Here is an 18,338-nt window from a genome sequence, read left to right as displayed (position 1 = left end):
AAAGCAATCCATATAGATACCAGGTCCCCCGGCTGTGTGCTGAATGTGTGCCTGTTCAGAGAGGCCAGTAGCTGGAGTAACATGGACTGCCCATGATGTAGGAAGAACACAGGAAGCAGCAGCACGGTGAAGTTCATTGGCTGGTAGCATGGCTGCAGGTGCAAGCGAGGAGGCCTCAGCCCCCAGCTTCCCACACAGGCCATGGGTTAGAAAAGGCAATCCACACACACACGGTGCCGCAGACAGGCAAAGAAGGTGCTCAGAAGAGGCCTCTGGTGAGTCTGCTTAGAGAGGATGAGAAGGACCATCTAAGAGACAAGCATACACAGATGGAGTGTTACAGCATCCACACACTTTCTAACACCTCACCCTCCATCCCATGCCCTGACCAACGGACTGGCTTCGTTAGGTGCCGGGACCTGCCAGTCTCCTGGCCTACAGTGCCCCTGCTTCTTTAATATTAGCTCTGCATCCTCCTAGGAGCCACAGGCTCCCCAAGCGGTCCAGGGCCCATCCTCCTCCCTCTCTGTCATGGACTCTCCTGAGAGCTTCAGGGACCATGCAGGAGCATGTCTCATGAAAACACACACACACACACACACACACTTGGATATGAAGAAGAAATTCTATGCTGTAAGAGAAAACTTCAACAGTAAAAAATCTAATTGCTGAGCTAAGAGGGAAAACAGGTTTGATAATATAAAGTACATGGCTGAATCGTGTGCGGACCACAATGTGTACGTTTTCATATACACAGAGAGGACATCCACAAAAGAATGGGAAATCCACCTGTTGCTCAGCCCTAGACTTAGGGCAAACCCTTCCCTCTACCTCGATGATGCTAAGCTTGTTTCAGAGCCACAGGTGACAGTGGCCCATCGGCCATTACTGCCATCAGACTGCGCATGCATCATCTTCTGCCACCATATTCCCACTCTCCGCATCCCCACTGACTTAGCTCCTTACTCTCCGGTTTGGCTACTGACGCTGCCTGGGCAGTGACGTAGGGAAGCTTTAGTGTGAGAGGCAAGAGGCAAGGCTGGTGGAATCCCGGCCATCATCCCACGGCAGGTCAGGGACCATGATGGCCTTCCGTTCCGCAGTTCCAGGCTGCCCTGGGAGCTTTGCCTGGGAAGTGGGGAAAGGTGAACAAGCCGAGATACAGTGAGAAGGCCCGTGTGCATTTTAATGCAGAGTCTGTATTAGAGACTCAAGGATTGGGACACAGAAGGTGGCATTTCTTCAGAGCAAGGCAGGTGTTTCAGCAGGTGGCATGCCAGGAAAAGAGGCAACCAGCGCCCCAGAGAGTGTGGGCCCCCTTGCAGGCTCCCTGCTCAGTCCATCTCTCGTACACCGGCTGACAGAGGTACCCAGAACCAGGGTCTTCACCATGTCCTTCAGCTTGTTCTTGTCTGTGTCTATAAAAATCCAGCTCAGGGTCCAGCGTGGTAACCTAGTGGCTAAGGTCCTCGACTGGCGTGCACTAGGATCCTGTATGGGCACCAGTTCTAATCCCAGCTGCTCTACTTCCCATCCAGCTCCCTCCGTGTAGCCTGGGAAAGCAGTCAAGGATGGCCCAAGGCCCTAGGACCCTGCTCCCGCATGGGAGACCCAGAGGAAGCTCCTGACTCCTGGCTTCAGACTTGCTCAGCTCTGGCCATTGTGGGCACTTGAGAGGTGAAACAGCAGACAGAAAATCTCTCTTTCTGTATCTCCTTTGCTCTGTATATGTGACTTTCCAATAAAAATAAATAAATCTTTAGGAAGAAAGAAAGAAAAAAAAGAAACAAACAAACAAACCCAGGTCAGCCCTGAGATTAGCGACATTGTTCTGCAGGCCATGCTTGCCACAAGATGATCTATTGCAGGAAGACACCAGACCCAGTCACCCCGGATAGCTGTCCTGGCCTTGGAAGACATGGGCTCCCAAACCCATCTGCATCTTTCAAGTTAGTAGGAGGTACCATTCCAAGCTTGAGGCAGTAAGGTATTGCACTTGTTCTGTTTCTTCGTGCTTCAACTCCCGAGACATTTGGAGTCTTGTGTCTCAGACTCGGCCTTCTCCAGCATAGGATCCTGCTCTGACGTCCCCGCTAGCCTCTGATGGTGCAGCCTGGAGCCTTGGTCTGTCCCCGCAGGCTCCATTTACGGTCCGGTTGATGAGATTTGCACGTGACCCACACAACAAAATAAAGAGGTTCAAAGGGGTGCTGAATTTAAAGCTCAGTTGATAAACCTGCACTTGTCACCTACATGAGGCCACTTCAACAAGCTCATGGAAAACAAAATCAAAAGACAAGTTTACTTTGGTGTGGGGAAAGCTGAAATCCATGCAAATGAGGAGTGTTCAAACGTTCATGGGAATGTCTGTTCTGAAAAACGTGTTGTGAATCTCAAAAACCTGCGCACCAGGCCTATTGTGGTAGCCTAGTGGCTAAAGTCCTCGCCTTGCACACTCTGGGATCCCAGATGGGTGCCGGTTCTTATTCCAGACACTCCACTTCCCTTACAGCTCCCTGCTTATGGCCTGGGAAGCCAGTGGAGGACAGCCCAAAGCCTTGGGACCCTGCACCCGCATGGCAGACCAGGAAGGGTGTCTTGGCTCCTGGCTTTGGATTAGCTCAGCTCCAGCCACTGCAGGCACTTTAGAGAGTAAATCAACGGGTGGAAGATCTTTCTCTCTATAAATCTACCTTTCTAATAAAAATAACTGAATAAATAAATCCGTGCATCAAAATAAACTTAACATTTCTAAACATTTTCAAAATGCTGTATTTATTATGCTTTAAAATTGTTTTTAAATGTTGACAGACGATAGTGGTGCGTATTTCTGGGGTATGGTGTGACATTTCAGCACATGTGTATTATGTGTACTGATCGCTCTCCTTGTTGTGGAGTTCCTCTCTTCTGTTTGTTCAAAAATGTATAATTTGGGTTATTGTAAACTGCAGTCACCATGCTGTGTAACAGTAGGAACCTACTCCTTCTGTCTACAACCTGTTACCCAACCTTGCTCCGTCCCTCCTCACTCCTTCCAGCTTCCAGCCATCACCACTCTAGGTTCAGATGGGAACTTTTAGCTTTCACCTGTGAGGGAGAACATGCAATATGTATCTTTCTGAGTCTGGTTTATTTCACTTAATATAATGTCCTTCACTCCCAATGAAACTGTTAAATAGATCTTGACAAGAACATGCTGGGTCTCTCTAACATTGTCTATAACCTACAATGTCAGGATACACTTAAGTAGCAGAATGATGCACTTGTAACTGTTGCTGAAGGACTATACTACTGCATAATATAGGGTGGGAAAGTGTGTGGGGGAGGGAATGGGGAAACCTCCCAGCCTGTGGAACTATATCATGAAAAATAAAAAATGTGTGTATGTATGTATGTATATATATATATATGTGTGTGTGTATACATATGTGTGTGATATGTGTTTATATGTAATGTCCTTCACTTTCATGTATTTTGCTGCCAATAACAGCTATGCCTACATAACATTCCGTTTTCTCTCTCGGTACATACCACATCCTCTTGACCCATTCTTCTGACGATGGGCATCTCGGCTGATTCCGCACCTTGGCTGTTGCTAACTGTGCTACAAGGGAGCAGGTGTCCCTTTGGTTTGATTTCCTGTCTTTGGATATACACCCCATTGGGGGACTGCTGGATCCCAGGGCACTTACAGCTCTACTTTTCCCCAGAGTCTGTACATTCCCCCCATGCGGATGGAAGGTTCCCTTTTCTCCATATCTTCATCAGCGCTGACTACTTGTGCACTGGGGGGCGCAGGCATTCTGTGTTTCCCTGAGGAGTGGTGACATGGAGCATTCTTTCTTCTGTATCTGTTTGTCATTTGTGTTTCTTGTATTCAGATCCTTCCGCCCCTTTCTTCACTGGGTTGGTTGGGTTTCTTGCTCCTCTGGATTTTCTTTTTTTTTTTTTTTAAGATTTATTTTTATTATTTTTTTATTGGAAAGGCGGATATACAGAGAGGAGAGACAGAGAGGAAGATCTTTCGTCCATCCGATGATTCACTCCCCAAGTGAGCGCAATGGCCGATGCTATGCCGATCCGAAGCCAGGAGCCTCTTCCGGGTCTCCCACACAGGTACAGGGTCCCAAAGCTTTGGGCCATCCTCAACTGCTTTCCCAGGCCACAGGCAGGGAGCTGGAAGGGAAGTGGGGCCGCCGGGATTAGAACCGTCGCCCATATGGGATCCCGGGCGTGCAAGGCGAGGACCTTAACCACTGCGCCACCGTGCCAGGCCCTCCTCTGGATTTTCAAACATTTAGTTCACAAACATTTCTTCCCATCCCAGCTCTGCTCACGGGTCAGCCTCGTGACTCTGTCTGACTGCTGTTTTGCCTGACCTTTGACCTCTTCAAAATCTTCTGCCATTTCAGGACGAGCACCCTCCCCCCAAAAGGTGTCAGTAACATCGGGGGCATTGCAAGGACTTCTGTCTCATTTTTGCACTGTGAAATGGTGTTGGAGACTTACATCATACATACATCAGTGTGGTACTTTGTAAAATATACACACCATTCACTTATGTGAATTCAACTACTACGTGGGTAACCCAAAGTTACAGAAATATACAGAAGGCAGCTTCAAAGGGTTCATGCAAAACAGAACTAAAATTTGTTTGTTTTGGCACAAAGATTTTTGAAGGTATGCAATTTTTTCATAATATGCATCTTGTATGAACTTTTGAAGCCATGTGTGTGTATGCACGCGTGCTTGTGTACGTGTGGGTTGAAAGACACAGAGAGAGAAAAAGCCGGGACCAGCATGGTGGCATATCAGGTTAACTCTCCGCCTGCAGCACCAGCCTCCCATATGGACACCATTTGCTCCACTTTTGATCCCCTCTCTGTGGCCTAAGAAAGTAGTGGAGGATGGCTTGGTCCTTGGGCACCTGCACCCCTGGGAGAGACCCAAAGGAAGCCCCTGGTTCCTGGCTCCTGGCTTCAGCGTGGTCCAGCCTTTGCCATTTGGCATACTATCCCAACTTCCTCCCATGAAAATGCAGTGCCCTGCTGTACGCATTATCTACACAGCGGGGTCAAGTTTCTGCTACAGAGTGCAGAGATTCAGAGTACGGGGAAGAAGAAATGAAACGTAATCTTCTGTATGAATGCTCAGGGTTCGCTGGGGTGCTGGCACCCATCTGGCAGTAGAAGTAGCCATCTGGCAGATGGTAAGCTGCAATATTGCTGGGATTTTCAGTTAATAAGACCTGTTCTTTAACTGGAAACAACCTAGCAAAGGGAAAGAAATGGAGTTTGTGCTGCATCTGAGGAGCTGTGATAAGGGTCTGCATGTGTATTTTCTTCCTTTGAAGGTTTCCTGGCTCTCATGTGCACTTGGAAAGGTTCAAGCTCAGAAAAGTCCGTCTCCAGGCAGCTAGACACATTGGCACCACGGCCGGACGTCTTACACTTTTGTTCCTGTAGGGGGCGATCACTAACCATGTGTGGATAAACGCAAGCTAATATCTGTTGAAGAAGAACCTGAAACAATTTGTGTCCTTTCAGCCAGTGGTGGGAGAGAAAATAAGGCGGAAATGCTGCCAGGAAGTGAGAAGGGACAGAATGCACTCTTCACGGGGAGGCGAGAGGAAGGGAGAGGTGTTGGCCATGGAGCGCGCCTGTGCTGGCAACAGCAAGGCTGCCAGGGCCGCAAGGTGCTGGGTAATGCCAAAGACCAGTGGCTCCGTGAGAATGCTCTGGACCAAGCTATGGGGAGCCTTGTGTGACTCTAGAGAGGAGCAAGTCCCTCCAAGGCAGACAGACTTGGGACATCTGGTGTACTCTTGCAAGCAGGGGACCCTCAGCCAAATGTAACTGGATTCAGATAAAAAGCAGAGGGTGGTGATGTTCTCCAAATGAGTGCCCAAAAGGTAAGGACTTGCAGATTCAGAGAGGGAAGTGGCCTCTTCATCCAAGGAAATGCTGATCAACAGCTGCGGGAAGATAAGCAGGCTTCCATGGTAGAGCATGAGCAGGGCCCCTTCCTGGAGGATATTACACATGTTGCAGAGCACAGGGTAGGAAAGGAGAGCAGCTCATGCTACAGGGGGCCAGCTAAGGCCCTGGGACTCCATGAAGGATACGTTGAGTGCCTACGCTAGCAATCAGATACATACAGTGTTGACATCTATTGACTATAGCTAGTTAAAAGCAAGTGGCAAGTGAGATTCCCAGCTTGTATCAAAGCTCAGAGCCCCTTTACAGCTCGGCTCTCAGAGTCCCCACCAAACTCCAGCCCTGCTCTCACAGAGTTGAACTCCAGCCCTGTTCTCACATGTAAGTATGGTTTTCTGAGTATGTCCTACAAGATCACCCCGACGATTGTCCTCAGGCAGCACTGCCCTCTGTAATATTCCCTTTATTGTTTTATTGCCTAGAATGCAACAAAGAAAACGCTAACACACCTGTGTGTACCCCTTTCCAAGGCAGATAGGTTTGCCTATCCTATTCTGCCTTGCGGATTGTTTGGCTTCTATTTGGCTGGCACAGTGCTGTTTAGGACACTGTGTACACATGCTTTTAAGGACAGGATGCCTAGCATCAGTCTGTCTCAGCATTCCCTGGGTCTAAGTGTGCCACTCCACTCCTGGGCTGGTCCCTGAGTGTCCACTGGGTATCAGTTCCAGGAACCCCTTCAGATACTAACACACCTGCTGATGCTCAAGTGTTTTACAGTAAATGGTATAGTATTTGCATATTACACATCCTTCTGTATGCTCTAAATGATCTCTAGGTGACCTATAATACATGAAACAACGCAAATGCTGTCCAAATACTTGTTGTGCTGTAATGTTTAGGGAACACAAGCAAGCTGGAAAAGTCTACATGTACAGGGCAGGAGTAACCGTGCATGTGTTGGGGGGGGGTTGAACACACGGGTATGAAAGCTGCAGGTATGGGGTCAATGTTGTGGTACAGTGCATTAAGCCACCGTCTACAATGCCAGCATCTCATGTGGATGCTGGTCTGAATTCCGGCTGTGCTACTTTCAATCCAGCTCCCTGCTCATGTACCTGGGAGGGCAGCAGGGCATGGCTTGGGTGACTGGTTCGCTGCCACGAACATGGAGAGATTTGGATGGAGCTCCAGGCTCCTGGCTTCAGCCCAGCCCAGCCTGGGGTGTTGTGGCTATTTGGGAAGTAAATCAGCAGATCTCTCTCTCTCTCTCTTTCTCTCTCTCTCCTTAAAATAAGTAAGTAAATCTTTTTTTAAGAGAAAGAGGCCAAGATGGATGCAAAGGTTTGTGTCCTGAGAAAAAGCCCAAGGCCTGTCATCCGTAGCTTCCATGACTCATTGGGGATCATTGCAGTCATGGTTGCCTTGTCTCCCACACATATCGCAAGATGTGGCTCCAGAGCCTGTGCCTCCCTTGCTTCTGCCACCCCTGCCAACACCTAGAACAGTGATGGCACAGCAGGTGTCTGAACATCACCACTGGATGGCTTGACTGCGATGCAAGGTGAGTCGTCCACAAAAGGTCTGCACACAAGGTGAGGCTTACCTTCCAAGTCTCCTGAGCTCAGAGGCAGAATAGCAGCGTTGCCTCATGTCCTTTTCCAATGCTGTAGCCAACACCGGGGCGTCCCTCTCTCGGTGAAAGCTGCATAAGTGAGGCTGGGACTCCAGCGGGTGTGTTGAGGGGCTGGGCCAGGGTCTGTCTCTTTCTTGGCGCCCTTGAGTCACTCTCACAGCATTGTGGAAAGGTTCAGGCGTAAGGCCGGGACCTTCCCATGTGTCCAAGGAGGTGCTATCCTGCCAGCTCTCCTTCTGATCCGGGTCGGGACTCAGCTCTGGGTCAGTTTGTGCTGTCCTGGTGAAGTCTTTGTCTGTTGAGGCCACGGGTGTCTATTAAAAGATATCCAAATAAATATGGGCTCCACGGTGCACACAGAGCAAACTCTAGGAGATGCCTTGTGAACAGAAAAGAGCTTTTCTTCATGTGACTGTAGCTTAGAGCAGTCAAGTACTGGCCTGGGGAGTCAGTCTTGCGCTCCTGGGATCCCAGCTCCTGCACATTCTCCCTCTAGGCACTTACTACACACCCAACCCTGTCTCTAAGCACCTTTGCTCAGGCAAAGTGGAAGCTCCTAATGAAAGTGTGATTTATGTGTTGGTGACAGACACAGTAGAGCTCTCCTATTCCTTATTCCCAGGCAACCACCTGAACATACTAAGAACAACATTCCAGAACTAGTTTTAAGTTGCACAACATTCTGGACAGCAATGATGAACTCTACAATGTCCTTTGCCCCACCTAGAAAGTGAGACATGCCTTCATCCAGCACATCTCCACTGAATATGTCACTCTCCTCTCGGTCATCTCTGTTACCAGGGAGTGCCCACCATGCTGCCTGTGCTGAAGCCACCCTATTGTACATCATAGAGACCCCAGAGCACAAGAGAAGTGAGGTGAAGGAGTCACTGGGGCATAAAAGCCTGGAAGGACAGATGAATGTTATCACTATGTGACAGTGTTGCAGGGTACATAGGTTAAAAAAAAAAAACCATTAGATGTTGGGTTTAGTGCCATCTGTGGTCCTGGGCATACATGGGGGCCTTGACATCTCTCCCATGCATAAGTGAGGATGACTGCATTTGTGAAATCTGAATAAATATGAGAACAGGAAACCAATATGGAAAACAGTGATTATCCACCTCCAGTAAAATTTCGCTTTCATTTTCTTTGGGAGACAGATGGCCTTTCTTAGGTCTCCTCCTCACATCTCTAAATGCAATTCTCTTCCATTGCTTCCACCCTTGTTGGTGTCTGAGGTTCTCACTGTGACACCTGCCATGACTTATTGTCATTGCTCAACCTTCTTGTACAAATCAGTCTGCACTGCAGTCGAAAGCCACATGTTATGCACAGCACCGCCTCCTATCCCCCAGGTAAGGATGGCGGAGGTGCCCATCTTACCTGCCATCCCGGCTCCACCTCAGGCAGCGCTCCTGGAGAGGGTCGGCACAGGAGGAGCGTGACTTCCTCTGGGGCCGCTCGCAGCAGGTGGAGCACTTCCTGTGAGAAACCCAGCCCCAATGGTGAGGTCTTGAGGGAGCGCCCCATGGTCTCCCATGCGTGGCTCCTCAGCCCTCCTCTTGATCAGGTTCTCACCTCCAGTAGGGCTTTGGAAAATGCCACCACAGGCCTGACTTTACCAAGTTTAAGGTTTCAGGACTAGTGGCTTGCAGCCCCTACAGAGGCTATGCAGGGCACTGGGGCAGCATCACCAAAACTAAAGCCTCCTCTTCAGCCAGAGAAAGAGTGACTCAAACCAATGGCTGTTCCCTTTGCAATCTCCTTTCTCTCCCCACTCCCCTCCCCATACAGATGCCACCTTCTCAGCCTCTGAAGGCTGCCAAGGCTTGGACACTCTCCTCTGTGATTCCATGGGGACCTTCTCGCTGCTCCTGTCCTGTCCAGTGTCCCTTCACCCACCTTGCTCCACATTGCACAGGGTGGTCTTCCCAAGATGCAGAGATGACCAGGTCCCTTTTTCCCCCTGCCGCTCGTCTGTCTGGTTCACCTTGCTCTAGGTGTGAGTTCCAAAGCCTAGCACAGAGTCTGCTCCTAACTGCTGCTGCCTCTCACCCCAGCTTGCTCTCTCTCCCACCTGCTCCCCATTGCATCCACATGCTAAATTCCCAGCATGCGGCACCACTTGCTCCAAGCCACCTTCCCCATGCCCGGGAGCTCCAGCTTGCCCTGATAGCTCCTATTTCCTCTCAGAGACAAATTCTTCAACCGCTTAGCAGCACTAAGGTGTTAGGACATCTGTCCCGTGCCTTCTAGGATAGTTAGCAGTATCGCTGGTCTCTAGAGGCCAGTAGCATCCCTCGGCATCACTGGATTTGGCCAACTGTCCCCTGCTTTGGCACTGCTGAGGCAGACACCCAGGCCTCCTTCAGGAAGCCCTCCATCCTGGCTCCCGGGGTTAGCATCACACATGCGCTTTCACAGCTGCCGCTGCTGCTTTCTTGTCTGTTCCCACCTCACCGTAATCTCTGAGTCTGCACGGCCTGTCCCCCCACATCTACCTATCCATCTTGTCAGGGCTCCTGGGGCAAGAGGCTACATCCTGCTGGGCTCTGCCAGGAGGAGCCTGGACAGGGATCACCTGCAGGGGCCAGAGGAAGGTCAGTGTTGTTGTCTGACTTCCTCCCTTCGGAGCTGCCACAGGACTGTCAGGTCCCTTGGCTAATGTCACGACCTGTGTCAGCGAGCTGCTTTCGCCAGCTGCTCTCTCAGTTCCAAGGACTAGGTAATTGCTGTTTTCTGACCTGCTATGGGCTCAGGAGACAGTTGCCCCCTATGATGAGGTTCCCCTGAGCTTGCCCATAACCTAATCACACCTTTACTCAGCTCTCCTTGACTTAATCCATTATTACCAGGACTCTGACTCATATCTGCAAAGTTTCCTTGAGATTTGGGGCTGTTACCATTGAAAGGAGTCTTCCTCTCCCCCTCACACACATGCAATTTTCTTAGTAGAACCATGGGTCAAAAATTGTAAATGTGGGTAAAGTACAGTGGTTAGCAAGCCAACCCTCCATCTGCCATGCCGACATTGCATATGGGTACCAGTCCAAGTACCAGCTGCTCCACTTCCAATCCAGTTTCCCTCTTTAAAAAAAATATTTATTTTCATTGGAAAGTCAGATTTACAGAGAGAAGGAGAAACAGAGAAAAATATCTTCTGACTGCTGGTTCACTCCAAGTGGCCACAATAACCAATGCTGAGCCAATCCGAAGCCAGGAGCCTAGAGCCAAGAGCCTTTTGCAGATCTCCCACATGGGTGCAGGGTCTCAAAGTTTTGAGCCATCATTCACTGCTTTCCCAGGCCACAAACAGGAAGCTGGATGGGAAATGGAGCAGCCAGGACATGAACCTGCGCCCACATAAGATCCCAATGCAGGGCCCGGCGCGGTGGCGCAAGTGGTTAAGGTCCTCGCCTTGCACGCCCGGGATCCCATATGGGCGCCAGTTCTATCCCAGCAGCCCCGCTTCCCATCCAGCTCCCCGCCTGTGGCCTGGGAAAGCAGCAGAGGACGGCCCAAGGCTTTGGGACCCTGCACCCGTGTGGGAGATCCGGAAGAGTCTCCTGGCTTCGGATCGGCATAGTATCAGCCGTTGCGCTCACTTGGGGAGTGAATCATCGGATGGAAGATCTTCCTCTCTGTCTCTCCTCTCTGTATATCCGCCTTTCCAATAAAAAAATAATAAAAATAAATCTTTAAAAAAAAAAAAAAGATCCCAATGCACACACAATTGCATGCAAGGCAAGAACTTTAGTGTCTGGGCTACCACGCCAAACCCTCCAGGTCCTTCTTAATGACCTGGGAAAATAGCAAAAGATGGTCCAAGGCCTTAGGCCCCTGCATCCATGTGGGAGTCCTGGAAGAAGCTCCTGACTCCCGGCTTCTAATCTGCCTAGCTCTGGCCATTGTGACCAACTGGGAAATAAACCATCAGATGGAAGATCTCTCCCTCTTTGTCTTTCCCCCTCTCTCTGTAATGCTGAATTTCAAGTAAAATAAATAGATCTTTGGGGGGTAGGAGGGGAAAGTTGCAAGGTTAGCAGAGGAGAGCAGATGGGGCCCCACTCCAGCCTTGTGGGCCGTGTGCCCCGAGACCTTCAGTCAACACAAAAACCACAGGTTCATCACCAGTTTTACCAGTGAGCCAAGAAGCAAGGCTCAATCAAGGTCACAGAGACAGACAACTGAATATGGCAATGTCTCGCCAATCGCTGCCTTTGTGTGATCTAAGTCCTGGCTCCAGGTATGGCGTTCAAGAGCACCGAGAATCCCCTCCAGTGGACAACCCTGAAGGATGCCTGGCCAAGGTCAGCTTGCAGCCACAGCTGTGTCCCGTAAGACCCCCAGTACCTGGAAGACAAGGCCTTCTGTAGACCTTCCATTCACTGCTAGGATGACGTCGCCCACAGCGATGGCCCCATGTTCCTCAGCTGGCTGCCCCGGAAAGAGCCTTTTGATCCTCACGGGATCACTCCCCGGGTGGCTGCAGGTCGCTCGCTCCGTCTGCACAAAACTGAATCCCAAACCGTTGGTGTTCTTCTTCAGCTTGACTTCGAACTTGGGACCTGTACTGTGGGATGCTGAGAAACACAAATCCTTCAGGACACAGCGTGAGAATGCAAACTGCCAAGGAAGCAAAAACATTTCTGCTTTACATAAAGATTCCACTCGCTCTCGTGTATGATCGTGTCCGACAGACCCATTACAGATCAGTGCTACCCCGAGCTGCAGGAGTAAAATGCCTCTAAGTTATCACGTGTTAAATAAATAAACAAAAGGAGGGATCGGCATTGCGGTGCCACTTGCAACACCAGCATCCCTGAGTGCCGGTTCGAGTCCCAGCTACTCCACTTCCAATCCACCTCCTTATTAATGCTTCTTAGGAAATCCATGGAGGATTATCTGAGTGTTTGGGCCCTGCCAGCAATACAGGGGATGCACACGGAGTGCCAGGCCCCTGGCTCGGGCCTTGGCTTGTCCCAGCCATTGTGGTCATTCGAGGAGTAAGCCAGCAAGTGAAAGACATGTCTCTCCCTCCATTTCTATAATTCTACCTTCCAAATAAATAAATATTTGTTTAAAAAAAAATTTAGAATGTAAAGGGAAACAGGAAAAAAAAAAAGCCTTTGGTAATTTCTTTAACCTAACATATCTGGTTGATCGTGTCCCTCCAAACTGCCGCATCAGTGCTCAGATGAATAAATGTCTTCGCTGGAATGCAGAGCCAAGTGTGCAGAAAATGCACATTCTTCCACTAGGCTTTCACCCCTAAATTCTTTTTTTTTTTTTAAAGATTTATTTTTATTATTTTTTCATTGGAAAGGCAGATATACAGAGAGGAGAGACAGAGAGGAAGATCTTCCGTCCGATGATTCACTCCCCAAGTGAGCGCAACGGGCCGATGCTATGCCGATCTGAAGCCAGGAGACTCTTCCGGGTCTCCCACGCGGGTGCAGGGTCCCAAAGCCTTGGGCCATCCTCGACTGCTTTCCCGGGCCACAGGCAGGGAGCTGGAAGGGAAGCAGGGCTGCCGGGATTAGAACCGGCGCCCATATGGGATCCCGGGCGTGCAAGGCGAGGACCTTTAACCACTTGCGCCACCGCGCCGGGCCCTCACCCCTAAATTCTTACACAGAAGGAGTGCCAGCAGTTCAAGACAAGGTGGCGGGGGTGGGAGGCTCGGGGCAGAGCAGCACTAGTCATCTTTTGAGAACAACGCATTTCTGTTCCAGGGGCTACAGCCAATTAGACTGGCTCCCAAGGCAGCTGAGAGCCAGGCACCCCACCTCCAACAGCGGTCACCGCTGTTCATTTTTGGGGAGGCTTGACAATGCAGAAGCGGCATTTGACAACATGACAATGGTAACACTCAATTCTCTCTCCCCTCACCATCTGTCACCGGGACACAGCTCGCGGGCCTGCCAGGCAAGGCTGTTACCACGGAAACTGCCGGGTGTTGGTCTCCGGCTCTGTCTCCAGTTCTGTCTCCAGCAGGACACTGCTGCGCAGTCCCAGGGCTTCTCCTCTCTAAGACCAGTCTCACAACCTGGAAGCAAGGACGGACACTTCAGAGCACAGCCCAAAGGGGCACCCTTCACACCGCAAATGCTTCTCCCTTGTCTGATTCTTTTGGGTAAGCGGTTTCATGTGAATGTCAACTTGAAATCTCCAGATTCTCCCATTTGCTGAGATCTAGACCTAGATTGCCCCCTGCACCTTTAGACAAGTGCATCTGGAGGGAACACGTGCATGGCCAATTCGGCAGATGCAGTGCCAGCACCTTCTCTCTCCACTCCTTGCTCACCATCTCCTCTCCCCCTCTTCCTAAAACAGGCCTCCCTTGCTTTTACTCCCAGGGAACAGGGAACCACTCCCCCATTACCCGCCAGGCACTAGCCCTGAAGGGGTCCAGCTCTTCCCCTTCTGCCCTCCCAATATCCATCTGGTTTCTACAGTTCACAAATTTCCCATAGCCTCTTCCTTGGTTTTCACTCCCACTGCCAGCGCTGAGGGACCCCAGTTAACTCAGTTTGCTGAATCATAGTATTTCCAGCTCTGTTGGCCCACCCATTGTGGCTAATAGATGGATTTAATTGCAAGTGCCACATCCTTAATTAAAAGTCTCCAATGTCAGGGTCAATGTGGTAGCATACAAACTAATCCTCTCCCTGTGATGCTAGCATCCCACATGGGTTCAAGTCCTGGATTTTCCTCTTTCAATCTGGTTCCCTAGTTATGGTCTAGGAAAGCAGCGAAAGATGGTCCAGATCCTTGGACCATTGTACCCATGTGGGAGACCCAGAAGAAGCTCCTAGCTTCTGGCTTCAGATCAGCTCAGCTCGGGCCACTGAGGCTGTTTCAGGCATGAACTAGCAGATCACTTTTCTATATGTAGCTCTGTCTTTCAAATAAAAATAAATAAATATTTTTTAAAAGTTTCTAATGGGGCCCGGCGCGGTGGCGCAAGTGGTTAAAGGTCCTCGCCTTGCACGCCCGGGATCCCATATGGGCGCTGGTTCTAATCCCGGCGGCCCCGCTTCCCTTCCAGCTCCCTGCCTGTGGCCCGGGGGGGCAGTCGAGGACAGCCCAAGGCTTTGGGACCCTGCACCCATGTGGGAGACCCGGAAGAGGCTCCTGGCTTGGGATCGGCATAGTATCGGCCCATTGCGCTCACTTGGGGAGTGAATCATTGGACGGAAGATCTTCCTCTCTCTCTCTCCTCTCTGTATATCCACCTTTCCAATGAAAAAAATAATAAAAATAAATCTTTAAAAAAAAAAAGTTTCTAATGCTTTGTATCCTCTAAAACTCATGCCCATAAAGCGCAGCATCTCAGGTCCATGCCAGTCTGCCTCCTTCCTTTCTGCTGTTATTCCCCACCCTTCTTCCCCACAATGCTGGGTACCTCTGTTGCTCAGTGGTCAGACAGCACCCAGAAGCTTTAGAGAAACCCCAGGCTTCCATGCAGGCACCTGGGTCGTGCTTCCATCCTTCTGCTAACATTGCCATTCAGCACCCACGCCTTGAGTGACAAGCCCTACCTGTCATCATTTCCCATGGGTCATCCAAGCAGCCTCCCTGGCCAAGTTCATTAGCAAGGGTCTGAATAACCTATCTCAAGGCCTGCCAACCAAGGTCACACCTATGAGCAAACTCCATCATAAACTAGCAGACTATGTTTTGGGGAAAGGGAACAAAAGAGACCAGAATTTAATCTTTGCTGGAATTCTTTCTGTCTCTGCTGACCAATGACGCTAGCTCCAAGGCTCAGGGAGCTTAGAGCGATTAAAGGCTTCCACCCTGAGACAGAGGAGCACATGTGGACTGGACATGCCAGGGCAGCACTGCAGGGAACAAAGTACTCAGTTGAGTGGATGGCTCTGGTGTCCTAGATTTCTACATCACTGAGATCAAAAGAATCCCTGGGAAGCCCGCCCAGGCCCTGGAAGGTGTGAACTCAGGGCAGTGGGGCATGCCATGAGCTAGGGGTAGGTGGGCATGAGTTGGAGGGAGGGAGGGAATGAGGGAGGGGAGAGGGCCTGAGAGCAGTTGGAGCTGCTGATCAGCAGGGCGTAGGAGGCACAGCCCTTGATGACGACATCACCGGCTCCTCGGTCTATCAGCTCTGTTCCACTGTCTGATTCCAGGAGCCAGGCAGGCAACAAGCAGGCTTGTCAAGGCTATTTATAGGGGGTGAGGTTTCTGCCTGGAAACATCTGTCTGCTGCCTCCTGCATTTCCCACGGGCAAGCAATAGAGAGGAAGAAGCACAAGAGAATAAAACAGAGAAGAAAGGTGGCCTCCTTCCCAGCTGGGGCAACTGCTGATGCTGATGACATTCTGGAAAGTTCTAGAAGGAAAGGGGGCACTCACCTGGCCAGGGCCCTTGAGGCACTGCACTGCCTGCTTGTGGGTGAGGCCACACAGGCTCACACCATCCACCTGCAGGAGCCGGTCACCTGCAAAGGGGGGATGCCTGTCACATCCTGGGCTTCTGCAGCTGCCAGGAGGGACCCTGGAAGAAGCAACAGGAAGCAGAGTTGCCAAGATACTACCCAGGGGCCTCTTGGAACATACTCACTGCCTTCTTCTGAGATACACATCAGATTAATGCCGTAAAAGCCTTTCTATTACTGGCTCACAGCGGGCTTGAATCAGGTCTGCTCCAAAGATGGCCTCCCTCCTGTTTGTGAAACTATATTTGAAAGTACACTCAGGTTGCTCAGGAGTAACATGTATTATCTCTTGGGTTTTTTGTTTTTGTTTTTGTTTGTTTTTTGAGAAGGTTGGGGATATAGGATTGATGTTTAGGACACCAAAATTTCAAGAGCAGATATGGATCAATAAGGTGTCGTTTTTGAGTCAATTATGACTCAAAATTGAGACAACAATACAAACTTTTTAAACCCTTCTGAGCAGCCACACAGCAGTCAGGACAGAGAGAAGACTGGTCATGTCCCCTCCCAGTGCCAGCTCTGTCTTCCCAGGGAAAAGCCGAGAGGGAGAATGGCCATGCTTGGAGGCTGCAGTGGTGACACCACAACTTCGTCCCATAAAAGTTAAACAAGAATGCACTTCACTTGCATCTCCGGGTTTTCTGCCACCTCGTGCTCCCCCAGTGAGCTATGACAGACATTCCACCTGAGGTTTCAGGGAAGAAGCAGGGCAAGATCTGAGGCTGTCCCCTCTTCTTCCCCCTCTCCCTGCTGCTGTCCAGGGTCTCCAACCCAGGGCTCCCGCTGCGACACCACCCTCACCATGCAGGATCTGCCCTTCCTTGGCGGCGGGACCTCCAGGAACAATGGACTTCACATAGATGCCTCCATCGCGCATACTGGTGTTGATGCCACCCTGGAAAGAAGCACGGAAAAAATTCACCACCTGTGTGCTTCCTCCTGATGGGGGAGTCTCTCCTTGGCTAAAGGACACACTCCCCATCTATTGTCCATCTCATTAAGCCCTCACTGTCTGATACCTCTCTATGCACTTGTTTAGACTATATTCCCCACTGAGCCATGAAGCTGGGTGTTCACGCGGAGCACAGCGATACAAGCTGTCCTCTGGCCTAGCAAGTGTTCCACCTGTAGGCTCAGACAACTGCAGATAAAAAATGTCTTTTAAAATATATCTGTATAGCGACACTCCTTGGTTGCTCAAACCTGTACAGTGGACAGCATGCGCAGATGCACACGGGGGACATGACAGCTCATTGAGGCCTGCAGAGGATGTCTAGTACCATGGAGAGCAGAACAAATTGCACAACTCTCTCAGCCAAGCTTTGACAACAACTATTTGCATGAGCAGAGACTCTAAGCAGGACTATGTCAGCCAATGGACCTTGGAAGGATTTCCTCATTCTTAGAGCAACAAAGTCAACAGTGTCTCACAACTGTCAAAGCCACTTAGGCAGTACCCTTGGAACATGCTCCATATCAGGATGACATTAAGTGGCCATCCTCCAACCCCAGGTACTGATACAGTTGGGCTGCTGGGAATGGCCTTCTCCCCTTCTTTCCCAGCTTCACCCATATACAGGAGGAAAAAGAAAATTGGAGGCAGCTGTCTCACCTACTTTCCTCCATGCCTTGACTGTTCCCTCACTAGTCAGTAATCCACATAGGTATGTATCCTTCTCAACTATGTAAACATCATCAAAAATAACATAGATTAATTTTTTTAAAGTCTGTATTGGGGCCAGCACTGTGGCACATCTGGCTAAGCCTTCATCTGTAACACCAACATCCCATACAGGCCACTGGTTAGACTCCAGCTGCTCCAGTTCCAACCCAGTTCCCTGCTAATCTGCCTGGGAAAACAGCAAAGGATGGCCCAAGTGCTTGGGGGCCCCGCCACCCACGTGGGAGATTCAGAAGAGTCTCTGACTCCTGGCTTTGACCCTGCCCAGCTCTGGCCATTGCAGTCATTTGGAGAAGAAGCATGGATAGGAGATGTGTCTCGCCGTCTCTCCTTCTAACTCTCCCTTTCCAATAAAAATAAATAAACCCTAAAAATGTGTCTATATTGAATATGGACACACTTTTCTTCCTGTCATTATATGCCCCAACAATACAGTACCACAAAAATGTGCATAGCAGTGTATACAGAGCTGTGCAGGTGCTGGGCAAAGCATGCCGTTGAGTTTAACGGACTTGAGCATTGGCAGATTGGGGAATCCATAACTGCCCTAACCCTCTGCAGAGATAGCCATGTCAGTGAACCAAGTGGCAGCCCCAGTCCCAGCAAGGGCACACAGGAGGTGCT

At 50.2% G+C, this 18,338-nt stretch overlaps 1 protein-coding gene across 1 annotated transcript in view; it reads right to left on the bottom strand.

Annotated features, from left to right (window-relative positions):
* Positions 1 to 259: 259 nt before the first annotated feature.
* FRMPD2 (FERM and PDZ domain containing 2) overlaps positions 260 to 18,338 on the bottom strand; it is a 79,017-nt gene continuing 60,938 nt past the window's right edge. The window contains exons 22-28 of the mRNA XM_040970386.1: positions 16,835 to 16,928; positions 15,951 to 16,036; positions 13,468 to 13,624; positions 11,929 to 12,143; positions 8,959 to 9,057; positions 7,543 to 7,886; positions 260 to 308 (exon numbers count right to left, since the gene is read on the bottom strand). Of these exons, the coding sequence (XP_040826320.1) occupies positions 260 to 308; positions 7,543 to 7,886; positions 8,959 to 9,057; positions 11,929 to 12,143; positions 13,468 to 13,624; positions 15,951 to 16,036; positions 16,835 to 16,928 (1,044 nt within the window). The remainder of the gene's footprint in view (positions 309 to 7,542; positions 7,887 to 8,958; positions 9,058 to 11,928; positions 12,144 to 13,467; positions 13,625 to 15,950; positions 16,037 to 16,834; positions 16,929 to 18,338) is intronic.

Source organism: Ochotona curzoniae, unplaced genomic scaffold, assembly GCF_017591425.1.
Source record: "Ochotona curzoniae isolate NIBS_2020 unplaced genomic scaffold, NIBS_Ocur_1.0 scaffold_4763, whole genome shotgun sequence".
Classification (NCBI taxonomy): domain Eukaryota; kingdom Metazoa; phylum Chordata; class Mammalia; order Lagomorpha; family Ochotonidae; genus Ochotona; species Ochotona curzoniae.
Note: the sequence above shows the minus strand (reverse complement) of the source record. Positions and strands in the feature narration are given on the sequence as shown.